We start from the raw sequence: 12,796 nt of genomic DNA on the forward strand, positions 1-12,796 counted from the left end.
ATCGGCATACAAATATGTATTTGAAATGAAAAGTTTATTATTTTTGGCAATAACATGATGTGGGTGGAATTCTGGAAGTCACAGGCTGTATCATGCCCCTCCAGCCTGTGTCTTAGAATAACAGGGAGGTGAAGCCTCCATCAATCAAGATGTAATCTACCACCCCTATTGTGTTTAGCTGGTTAGTTGGCAGAGAGGAGAGAGGGAGTGGGCTGTCATTTACCACTGTGTATATGCCCACATGTGTAAATCTATAGTCACATGGGCTGCTCAGATGTGATTGGGAGGAAATCCTTAGTGTAGAAATACACTGAAAACTGTGCATGTGCAATGGGGCGGACTGACCATTTGGAAATGGACTGACCATTTGGAAACTGAGCCCGGGGTCAGTAGGGGGCCCCATGAGATGCCCCTGGTACCTTTTTCATAGGCTTTTTTGAGTTTGGGAAAGGACACAGGGGCCCCATGATCCCCTATTGCCCGGGGGCCCCATGAGTTGTCAGTCCGCCCCTGATGTGCAATAGCTGCCAACAGCAGACTGCTCTTCAAGATCCCCAACTGCATGGGGGACATGGACAGGAGGGGGAGATAGATAGTAGCAAGATCAACCAGGTTTTTTGTAGAATATAGAAAACAAATCTCATAGTGACCAAGTACCGTATTTGCCGGCGTATAAGACGACTGGGCGTATAAGACGACCCCCCTACTTTTCATGCTAAAATTTAGTGTTTGAGCTATACTCGCCGTATAAGACTACCCCTCTTCCAATGCACACCAGTGGCAGGAATAGTGTCCCATCATTGGTATCAGTGGCAGGAATAGTGCCCCATCATTGGTATCAGTGGCAGGAATAGTGCCCCATCATTGGTATCAGTGGGAGGAATAGTGCCCCATCATTGGTATCAGTGGCAGGAATAGTGCCCCATCATTGGTATCAGTGGCAGGAATAGTGCCCCATCATTGGCATTAGTGGCAGGAATAGTGCCCCATCATTAGTATCAGTGGCAGGAATAGTGCCCCATCATTGGCATTAGTGGCAGGAATAGTGCCCCATCATTGGTATCAGTGGCAGGAATAGTGCCCCATCATTAGCATTAGTGGCAGGAATAGTGCCCCATCATTAGTATCAGTGGGAGGAATAGTGCCCCATCATTGGTGTCAGTGGGAGGAATAGTGCCCCATCATTAGTATCAGTGGGGGGAATAGTGCCCCATCATTGGTATCAGTGGCAGGAATAGTGCCCCATCATTAGTATCAGTGGGGGGAATAGTGCCCCATCATTGGTATCAGTGGGGGGAATAGTGCCCAATCATTGGTGTCAGTGGGAGGAATGGTGTCCCAACATTGGTGTCAGTGGGAGGAATGGTGTCCCATCATTGGTGTCAGTGGGGGGTGGAATAGTGCCCCATCATTGGTGTCAGTGGGGGGGGGGAATAGTGCCCCATCGTTGATGTCAGTGGGGGGGAGGAATAGTGCCCCATCGTTGGTGTCAGTGGGGGGGGGGAAAGTGCCCCATCGTTGGTGTCAGTGGGAGGAATAGTGCCCCATCGTTGGTGTCAGTGGGAGGAATAGTGCCCCATCATTGGTATCAGTGGGAGGAATAGTGCTCCATCATTGGTATCAGTGACACCAATGATGGGGCACTATTCCTCCCACTGACACTTGCTGACCCTGTTCTCGCATGGTGCTGCTGCAGCCAGCATATGTGGTTGCAGCAGCACCTCTACACTGACCACTTACCTGCTGGTCCTGCACTCAATTTTCGCGGGGCCGCTCGACTCCACCCCCTCGCCGGTGATTGGCCGCCTGTGTGCCTTTCCTGAGCTACAGTTCTGGCGGCCAATCACTGGTGAGGAGGCGGAGCCGAGCAGCCGCACGAACATCCAGTGGCCGAACTGAAGGCGCAGCCACGCTTCCTGGACCGGATCGTCGTGGGACCGGAACCAGGTAAGAAACAGCCGCTGCCCACCCCTGTACTTAGTGTCCCTTCCATTGGGGGAAGGGGGGGGCGGCGGCGGCAACGTGCCGCCCCCCTAAAAAGTGTCAGTATGCCGTATACCGGCGTATAAGACGACCCCCGACTTTTGAGAAGATTTTCAAGGGGTAAAAAGTCGTCTTATACGCCGGCAAATACGGTAAGTATGAACAGCATGTAAGACAGCATTTGATTTTAGTTTTTAATGATGTGGGTTTAATGACACTTTAAGAAAAGAAACCCTATTTAATTCAGTTATGTATTCATTAAAATACTATTTTTATATAGTACAGTAATCTGTAAATTTTTTTTATTTGTAATAGCTTTCTGTAATCCTCTGCACATCACCATCTGGAAATGGAGGAGGCAGCATTCTTAGCATTGCACAGTGCTCTGAAACTAACAAATCGACTTTGTTGATTGGAGGAGAGAGCACAGAGCTGACCTAATCAATGAACTGTTCCTTCACAAACCAATCCCAACTTTGCTTTCACTGTAGTGAGATTAAATAGTCAGCACTTTGCAAAAGGTCTTGATGTTACAAGTGTGTCTAATTACAAACTGGCTTTTTGGCAGGTAGCATATCTTACACTTATGTATTAGAGTGTTGAATTTGATGTTTATTTATTTATTACTGGAACGTATATAGCGCTGTCAATTTACATTATACAGTATTGTACAATCACATCAGTCCTTGCCCTCAAGGTGCGTACAATCTAAGGTCCCTTACTCATATATACACATACTAGGGCCAATTTAGACAGCAGTCAATTAAACTACGTAATTAGGTAGGTTAATTATAAACTGCCATCACACTGCTATTGCAGGTACCGATTAATAAATAACATCATTGTAATGCCAAATAACTTTACCTTGCAATGGCCACTCCTTACTCCAGTCACTCCAAAGAATTGAATCTGTGGAATATCGTGGTAACCTCACCCGTACCTTTACAGTGTATGTGACATCAGAAAGAACATTGGGAATGTCTGTGCTTAAACCTATAATATCCTAAAAGATAAAAAGGAAGCTGGGAATAGTCATTTATTACAGTTAATACATATCACATATTACTGGGATTCAAAGCTGCAATTACAGTTCATACCTGCAGTGTATCACAGGCAAACATTTTCAATAGATCAGTCTGTATGTTAAACACCTATTAAACTGCAGTGAACAATTATTGGTTTGCTAGTGTCCTATTTGTGTCATGCTTTATCCTCTGCCCTTAAGACCCTGCCATTGGCACATCTTTCTCATGACTGACATACATGGCTGGGACATTACCACTTCATGCATTAGGAGAAAGGGGGTGAACTGTCAGTGCTGTTTCAAAGGGGGCAGGGGGAACAATAAATAATACGTAGCCCAGACCATCTCTAAACCAACCTATAATAATACACTATTTAAATAATATTGCATTATAGGTTTATTACTACCTATTCTTTAGGTACTAAAATACCCTCTATATTACCCGCAAAATATTAACAGCTTGTCACTGTCACAAGAAAAGTATAAGTTTAAAAGATATTACCATGCTGATCCTTTGGTTTCAGTGGATGTGAGTCATTGATTCAACAGAAGTGGGCGACCAATGAGGTTTACTTCCCTTTATTGCCTTTCATAAGGCATACAGCAACATGCAGTAACCCATACCCACCAACTGGTGAATGTTTGGACTACAGTAGCTGAAATGTAATTTGTATGAGCAACTGTTGGGAGTTAGAAAAAGCAAACACTTGGGTCCTGTGCCCCTGCCTCTGTTGCCTGCCAGCTCCCATTGGGGAATAGGGTGGGTCAGTAACCCATCAGGAACAGTTTGATCCTCTTCACTAATGCAGCTAGTTTTGCTTTAACCTGGTTGTAAACCTCAGACATGAAATAGGAACAAAGAATATCCATTTATACGGTGTACTTGTCTCAATAAAGAGCACAAAGTGTCATTTCTGTGTGCGGTCTTGTTCCTCTGCTATCAGCATGAGTCACTTCTGGCAATTTTTCCTGATACCAAGAGAAAACAGACAAGGGAGGGATCTCAAGCACACCACCTTTGATTGACAGCCTCAGCTCTGTTCCTGGGTGCTGTGTGAAGGGGAGGGGTGTCCCTTCCCTCCAATCAGCTCTCACAATAACCCCCACTGAGCATTGCAGTGTGTAATTTTAACAAAACAAATAAAGGAGTGCTCCAAACCCTGTGGAAGTCAATAGAGAAAACTTCAATAGAGTCACAAGCCCAGGAACAGTTAAAATCGAAATCCACTTTATTGTTGGGTTAAAAAGCATGACATGTAGGAGTGCCCAGATTGATACATCACCAAGCTACTGGAGAGGAGAAACACATATTCCCAGAAGCTGGCAGATGACACATGATCTTGGACCCAACAGTAGGGTGTTCAGCCAAGGAGCCTCAGGACAGTGGAAAGGGTATATGTATGGCAGCTTCTGGAATCACTAAGATGGTGCGTCTGCCAGAAGTCACGTGTCCTTGATCCAGTTGTTATGTCATACACCTGGCAAGAGACTGCCCGAACAAGGGCTGGTGAGGGCAAACTGGAAGCCTAGGGGAGCACTCAGACCTTGTCAAACCAAAGGAGAGAAGCTGGTCATCATGAAAACATGTTTCTGAGGAAGGGGCAAGTCCCTGAAACATCTCTGTGTATCACCTGAGGCCAGTCACTTCACTGGGTATAAGTAAGGGTTTACAATCACGTTAAGGTCTGACATAGAAGTGACCATGGCAAAGTACAGGCAGTGATCTCTGTAATGGAACACAGCGATAAATGACTGCTTGCCTCTGCATTAAAGTTAAAGTATTATATTAAACCCAAAAGTAAACATTTATTATATTGCAGTTTAACAATTTTTAGATGTGGCGTTGTTTGTTTTCTCAGGCATGCTTTCCTTTATTTTCACCTAGTGATCCTATCAGTTGATGTGTTGTTTTTCAAGCAAGCTTTCCTACAGATGTAGCAGTTGGAGGGCTGAGACAAAACATCTACCACAGACAAGGGTGCTTACAATGATCAGATTTTATTTATTTATCCTTTATTGCAAAAGAAAAATAATCAGTTGCTGTATTTCCCTAAAATGTGTGAGCTGGAGTTTGTCTTCAGTTTGTTACAGTATCAAAGTCTGCTAACACATCAAACATTCCCCTCCCTCAAGATTAACAATGCTGTCAGATGTCATGTGTCCCAGATCCAGTGTCCCTGTTGCTCATTCATCCAACATGGAGGCACCCAAATACAGGACGTGTGTTACTGGCCTAGTGAAAAAAAACCAACGCAGCCAACAAATCTAAAGATTGGTAAGCTGCAATATATTCAATCATTTTTCCCTGATGAAGCCACGTGACCGGTGGCGTAACGCGTAGGGGAGGGGCTCCGACGTCATCGCGTGCAGTCGGCTTTTCTGGTGAGTACAGACACAGTGTGTGTTAACACACTGCTACCTTTTCTTCTTAAAGGCTTGTTTATTTTAATGAAAATGTGAGTGTGACAGACAGAGTTTGGCAATAAAAGGAGTTTTATAAGGATAAAGCACTATCTTCTGTTTTTCTTTGCAATTATATATGTGGAGTTTGCTGGAGTAATTCTGGAGGATTGTTCCCCTGGAGGGGAGAAGGAGGGAAGATTCATCCAACCATCCACACACCCATAGATCCATACAAGATAATGAGGAGAGGAGTGACACCAGGTTAACCAGGAAAACTGCGGTTTGGAGAGATTGTTTGAAGGTGATAAGCAGCCAAGCATACTTTATCCTTTTATAGGATAAACTGCGTGATTTAGCCTGTTGAGGCTGGAGACGGAGGTGAGCGCATGATAGAGCTGTATTTATGCTGCAAAAGTTTTTGGAACCTGGAGTGTATTCATCTAATTAGCACAGATTTCTCAAAAAGAAAGAGGACTCTTATGTATCAGTCTCTGGATATACAATGATACATTTATTTCCATAGTATAAAGGGATTGTATAATCACAGTGGACATTTGTTCTTTTCACATTTTGTTTTGTTTTTTTCACATTTTATTTATATTAGATTTTATTTTATTTTATTTTTTACACGTAATCAATGTGTCTTTGATGATAATAATAGAGGAGCGCAGCATGATATTTATCTATATATTGGTTGACAATATTGTATGAGTTGGTGTGGTGTGTTTGCGAACCTAAAAAAATTTTTTTGGATTTAATATATGTTTATTGAATATTTTTGGGTTGTGTTTGCAGAGAATTCACTGTATTGGCTCACAGGTGGACAGCTGGTTTTGGATATTCAATTTCAAGTTTTGGGTTTAATACCACTTCAACCTTTGGGCAGATGTAAAGGACACAAATGAATACAGCTTTGTATTAAAGACACATAATGTAGCTTCATATTATCTAATAAATACTTTTTGTAAATACAACTAGGCTAAGGACCATAATTTGACTTGTTATCAGTCTCTTGCAATCCACATACAGAATTATTTGGACTGGCAGAAGGAGGGGCAGGACTGGGACCAATCTGGTGAGTTGCATGCAGATATGTTGACAAGAGTGAGTAGAGGGATAACCTCGTCAGTCTGATGTTTCTCTTTTGCTGTTCAGTCAGCAGGCTGTAACTCTTTACTGTAAGGGGTGTCATCTACCCAGCTGTGCAAAGAAGAAACTTGGATGTACAGAACTGCCAGTCCATTGACAGAAACAGCTCTCTTACAGTCATGGCCGAAATTGTTGGCACCCTTGATATTTCTCCAGGAAATCATGTATTTCTCACGAAACGTATTGCATTAACACATGTTTTGCTATACACATGTTTATTCCCTTTGTGTGTATTGGGACAAAACAAAAAAAGGGAGGAAAGAAAGCAAATTCGACATAATGTCACACAAACCTCCAAAAATGGGCTGGACAAAAGTATTGGCACCCTTTCACAACTGCGGATAAATAAGAATGTTACAAGCATGTGATGCTCCTGTAAACTCACCTGGGGCAAGTAACAGGTGTGGGCAATATAGAAATCACACCTGAAAGCAGATAAAAAGGAGAGACGTTCACTTAACCTTTGCATTGTGTGTCTGTCTGTGCCACACTAAGCATGGACAACAGAAAGAGGAGACGAGAACTGTCTGAGGACCTGAGAACCAAAATTGTGGCAAAATATCAACAATCTCAAGGTTACAAGTCCATCTCCAGAGAACTAGATTTGCCTTTGTCCACAGTGCGCAACATTATCAAGAAGTTTGCAACCCATGGCACTGTAGCTAATCTCCCTGGTCGTGGACGGATGAGGAAAATTGATGAAAGATTGCAACGCAGAATAGTCCGGATGGTGGATAAGCAGCCCCAAACATGTTCCAAAGACATTCAAGCTGTCCTGCAGGCTCAGGGAGCATCAGTGTCAGCGCGAACTATCCGTCGACATTTAAATGAAATGAAACGCTATGGCAGGAGACCCAGGAGGACCCCACTGCTGACACAGAGACATAAAAAAGCAAGACTACAGTTTGCCAAAATGTACTTGAGTAAGCCAAAAGCCTTCTGGGAAAACGTCTTGTGGACAGATGAGACCAAGATAGAGCTTTTCGGTAAAGCACATCATTCTACTGTTTACCGAAAACGGAATGAGGCCTACAAAGAACAAAACACAGTACCTACGGTAAAATATGGTGGAGGTTCAATGATGTTTTGGGGTTGTTTTGCTGCCTCTGGCACTGGGTGCCTTGACTGTGTGCAAGGCATCATGAAATCTGAGGATTACCAAAGGATTTTGGGTCGCACTGTAGGGCCCAGTGTCAGAAAGCTGGGTTTGCGTCCAAGATCCTGGGTCTTCCAGCAGGACAATGACCCCAAACATACGTCAAAAAGCACTCAGAAATGGATGGCAAAGAAGCGCTGGAGAGTTCTGAAGTGGCCAGCAATGAGCCCAGATCTAAATCCCATTGAACACCTGTGGAGAGATCTTAAAATTGCTGTTGGGAAAAGGTGTCCTTCCAATAAGAGAGACCTGGAGCTGTTTGCAAAGGAAGAGTGGTCCAAAATTCCGGGTGAGAGGTGTCAGAAGCTTATTGATGGTTATAGGAAGCGACTGATTTCAGTTATGTTTTCCAAAGGGTGTGCAACCAAATATTAAGTTAAGGGTGCCAATACTTTTGTCCAGCCCATTTTTGGGGTTTTGTGTGACATTATGTCATATTTGCTTTTCTGCCTCTGTTTTATATTTGTTCCAATACATACAAAGGGAATAAACATGTGTATAGCAAAACATGTGTTAATGCAATACCTTTTTTGTGTGAAATACTTGATTTTCAGGAAAAATATCAAGGGTGCCAACAATTTCGGCCATGACTGTATATGCATTTCATATGTATATTTAGCTGTCTGCCTGGAGTTCAGCATTAATACAGCAGAGATGTTCTGACGTGATTATGTTTTTTTATTTGGAGTATCCTTTTTTGCTAAACCAGTTTGCATGTGAACTTCTGTCCAAAGGTTCCAGATTTTAACTTTCCAACATTTTTTTTAAGAACCATTCAAAGTCCCTACCTTGTAGTTGTCAGGAATTTTTCTATTGGAGTTTTGTACTAGGACTTCATGTAGTAATTCATTATGCACCTCCATGTCATTCCAGCTGATGTGTATACTGGCATTTGGAGTACGGTAGGCTTTATTTATGACTGGAGGTTTTAATTTTGCTGAAAAAAAATTACAAAGAGGTGATGACAGTTTAACAAACAGATAGCAATGGTTAAAACAAATTACATGGTATGGTATTAAAAATATTTGTCTTACAGCACGTATGTGCAATGGCCACCATTCACTTTAATTAAAAATCCATCTGTAGCCTGAAGGGCCAAGAGAAGAAATTTCCATGGAAGAAACAGAAGCTGCAACGTGCATACAGTACATACTTTAAGGTGTCCTGGGCACAACTCCCCAGTGACAGGATGGCTAGGAAAGCCAAAAAAATCACTGACATCCTACTATGAGGCCATGTCTCTCTCGATGGCGAGTGAGACTCTGCAGTGACCAGTGAGGAAGCAACTCCATTAATGCCAGTGCGTGTTGTTGTTAGTGATCATGTTGGTGGAGAGCTGTTGTCAGGGAGAAGTCACTAGTGTGACATGGGCCTAAGAAATTCTAAAGGGTACTATACACAAGGCCACACAGTGAACATGTTAGAAAAGTGGGGATGTTGGTAAGTATAATCTTTGTCAAAATTGCTAGCAGAGGCAGAACAGAAAAGGATAACTGCACCAAAAGTGCACTGATCCTTTAAAATATCTAAATGTAGCATAATTACACACATCGCCTCCACACATAATCCACCCACTCACAATATTATCAGGGGAATTCATAAAGAGTGTCTACGGCAATTTTTACAATTCCATCGTGCCTCCAGATGACACATATTAGAGCGGGTGATAGATTTATGTACCTGAAATAGAAAAGAATATCCCTTTGAAAAAGTCTAAGGTGACGAAACGTGTCAGGGCTGGGCCTAGTGGTATCTGTGCCTGTTAGTCAGTGTGCTCTGTCTGCTGAATGAGAGACATACTGGTACAGAAGCTGTGTTTCAGGTTCCCTAGCAAGTGGCGGTTATATGATTAATGCAGATGTTGTGTTTATCTCTGTAAGTGCCTTTTTTTTTTTACATTAACCCACTTGACATCTGCCCTATAGCATAAGTATTGCTACAGGGAGACACGGCTGCGTAAAATCCTGTATATATATATATATATATATATATATATATATATATATATATAATGTGTGATTTGCATTTCCGGATAGGGGATGTGTGCGCCGCCCTACCTGTGCCACTATTGGCGGCTGGGGATGTCTATCACCAGGTCCTGGACGATGATTGCTGCCCGGCACTCGGTGATCGTTGGCAAAGCTGACAGGGGAAAGACCTGTGTGTAAACAACACAGGTCTCTTTGCTGTCAGTATATACATGCTGCTTTGTATCTCTCTGCACAGCAGAGAGATACAAATCTCTCTCTGCAGAGAGATACAAAGCAGCATATCTCCAATGTAAAACGGCACACAGCACACAATGTAAAACACACACTCAGCACATAGTTGACCCTTTGATTGCCCCAAATGTTAACCCCTTTCTGCCCAGTGTCATTAGTACAGTGTCGGTGCTTTTTATTAGCACTGATCTCTGTATAGTGTCACCGGGGATGTCAGTGGCAGTTAGATCCTATCCAGTGTCAGAATGCCCCCCTGCAGTCCCGCTATAAGTCGCTGATCGCCGCCATTACTAGTATAAAAGAAATAAAAACAAAAATTCCACTATATATATATATATATATATATATATATATATATATATACAGTTGCAAGAAAAAGTAAGTGAACCCCTTGGGATTACGTGGAGTTTTGCATGAATTGGGCATAAAATGTGCTCTGAACGTCATCTAAGTCACAACAATAGAAGAACACAGTCTGCTGAACATAATACTACACAAACATTAGATTGCCATGGTTTAATTGCACATAACATGTAAACATTCACAGTGCAGGGAGGAAAAAGTATGTGAGGCCCTAGCTTAATGACTTCTCCCAGAGCTAATTGGAGCCAGGAGTGAGCCAACCTTGACTCCAATCAGTGTGATGATATTGGATGTGTTGCTGACAGCTGTCCTGCCCTTAAAAAACACACACCTGTTTTGGGTTTACTGGTTTCAAGAAGCACTGTCTGATGTGAATCATGCCTTGCAGAAAAGAGCTCTCAGAAGACCTACGATCAAGAATTGTTGACTTGCATGAAGCTGGAAAGGGTTACAAAAGTATCTCCAAAAGCCTTGATGTTCATGTGTCCACGGTAAGACAGACTGTCTACAAATGGAGAAAGTTTAGCACTGTTGTTACTCTCCCTAGGTGTGGTCGTCCTGTAAAAATGACAGCAAGAGCACAGCGCAGAATGCTGCATGAGGTAAAGAAGAATCCCAGAGTGTCAGCTAAAGACCTACAGAAATCTCTGGCACATGCTAACATTTTTGTTGACACATCTACAATAAGGAAAACATTAAACAAGAATGGAGTACATGGGAGGACACCATGGAGGAAGCCATTGCTGTCCAAAAAGAAAATTGCAGCACGTTTGAAGTTTGCAAAAGAGCACCTGGATGTTCCACAGCACTACTGGCAAAATATACTGTGGACAGATGAAACCAAGATTGAGTTGTTTGGGAAGAACACACAACACTATGTGTGGAGAAAAAAAGGCACAGCACACCAACATCAAAACCTCATCCCCACTGTAAAACATGGCAGAGGGAGCATCATGGTTTGGGGCTGCTTTGCTGCCTCAAGGCCTGGACGGATTGTTGTCATTGATGGGAAAATGAATTCCAGAGCTTATCAAGACATTTTGCAGGAAAACGTACGACCATCTGTCCACCAACTGAAGCTCCGCAGAGGATGGGTGATGCAACTGGACAATGACCCAAAGCATACAAGTAATTCAACAAAACAATGTCTGCAACAGCACAGAATACGCCTTCTGGAGTGGCCCAGTCAGAGTCCTGACCTCAACCCAATTGAAATGCTGTGGCATGACCTTAAGAGAGCGATTCACACCAGACATCCCAAGAATATTGCTACACTGAAACAGTTTTGTGAAGAGGAGTGGTCCAAAATTACTCCAGATGGTTGTGCAGGTCTGATCTGTAACTACAGGAAACGTTTGGTTGAGGTTATTGCTGCCAAAGGAGGGTCAACCAGTTATTAAGTCCAAAGGTTCACATACTTTTCCCTCCCTGCACTGTGAATGTTTACATGTTATGTGCAATTAAACCAAGGCAACATCAAATGCTTGTGCAGCATTATGTTTAGCAGACTGTGTTCTTCTATTGTTGTGACTTAGATGACGTTCAGAGCACATTTTATGCCCAATTCATGCAAAACTCCACGTAATCCCAAGGGGTTCACATACTTTTTCTTGCAACTGTATATACATACAGTTGTGTCCAAAATTATTCAACCCCCACTGAAATTGAGTGTTTTGGCCAGTTTGACATTGCTTTTGATCATTCAGTCATCTTGCTTACATTTACATTAAAGAGGCACTTGTAGGTCAGACAAATATAACATAACAGTTATAATGAAATAACCACAAATGTCTTTTCTGTGCTCACAGCATTATCAGTTTTATTCAACCCCCAAGTGACATTCAATCTTAGTACTTAGTACAGCATCCTTTTACAGTTATAACAGCTTTTAAACGTGAAGCATAGCTTGACACAAGTGTCTTGCAGCGATCTACGGGTATCTTCGCCCATTCTTCATGGGCAAAGGCCTCCAGTTCAGTCACATTCTTAGGCTTGCGCACTGCAACTGCTTTCTTTAAGTCCCACCAGAGGTTCTCAATCGGATTTAAGTCTGGTGACTGCGATGGCCACTCCAAAATGTTCCAGCCTTTCCTCTGCAACCATGCTCTAGTGGACTTGGAGGTATGCTTGGGATCATTGTCCTGTTGAAAGGTCCAACGTCTCCCAAGCCTCAGGTGTGTGACGGACTGCATCACGTTTCCATCCAATATCTCCTGGTACTGAAGAGAATTCATGGTACCTTGCACACGCTGAAGCTTCCCTGTACCTGCAGAAGCAAAACAGCCCCAAAGCATGATTGACCCTCCACCATGCTTCACAGTAGGCAAGGTGTTCTTTTCATCATAGGCCTTGTTCTTCCTCCTCCAAACATAGCGTTGATCCATGGGCCCAAACAGTTCTAATTTTGTTTCATCAGTCCACAGAACACTATCCCACAACTTTTGTGGTTTGTCCACATGGCTTTTGGCATACTGCAGTCGACTCTTCTTATTCTTT

General features: G+C 42.8%; 1 protein-coding gene across 1 annotated transcript in view; it reads right to left on the bottom strand.

The window, feature by feature from the left end:
- The window catches only part of LOC149440926 (interleukin-13 receptor subunit alpha-1-like), a 148,231-nt gene that overhangs the window by 53,067 nt on the left and 82,368 nt on the right, over positions 1 to 12,796 (bottom strand). Inside the window, exons 7-8 of the mRNA XM_089657958.1 lie at positions 8,504 to 8,652; positions 2,848 to 2,986 (exon numbers count right to left, since the gene is read on the bottom strand). Coding sequence (XP_089514084.1) covers positions 2,848 to 2,986; positions 8,504 to 8,652 — 288 coding nt within the window. The remainder of the gene's footprint in view (positions 1 to 2,847; positions 2,987 to 8,503; positions 8,653 to 12,796) is intronic.

The sequence above is a fragment of the Staurois parvus genome, unplaced genomic scaffold (genome assembly GCF_062004578.1).
Source record: "Staurois parvus isolate SC_StPar_1 unplaced genomic scaffold, SC_StPar_1.0 ptg001045l, whole genome shotgun sequence".
Classification (NCBI taxonomy): domain Eukaryota; kingdom Metazoa; phylum Chordata; class Amphibia; order Anura; family Ranidae; genus Staurois; species Staurois parvus.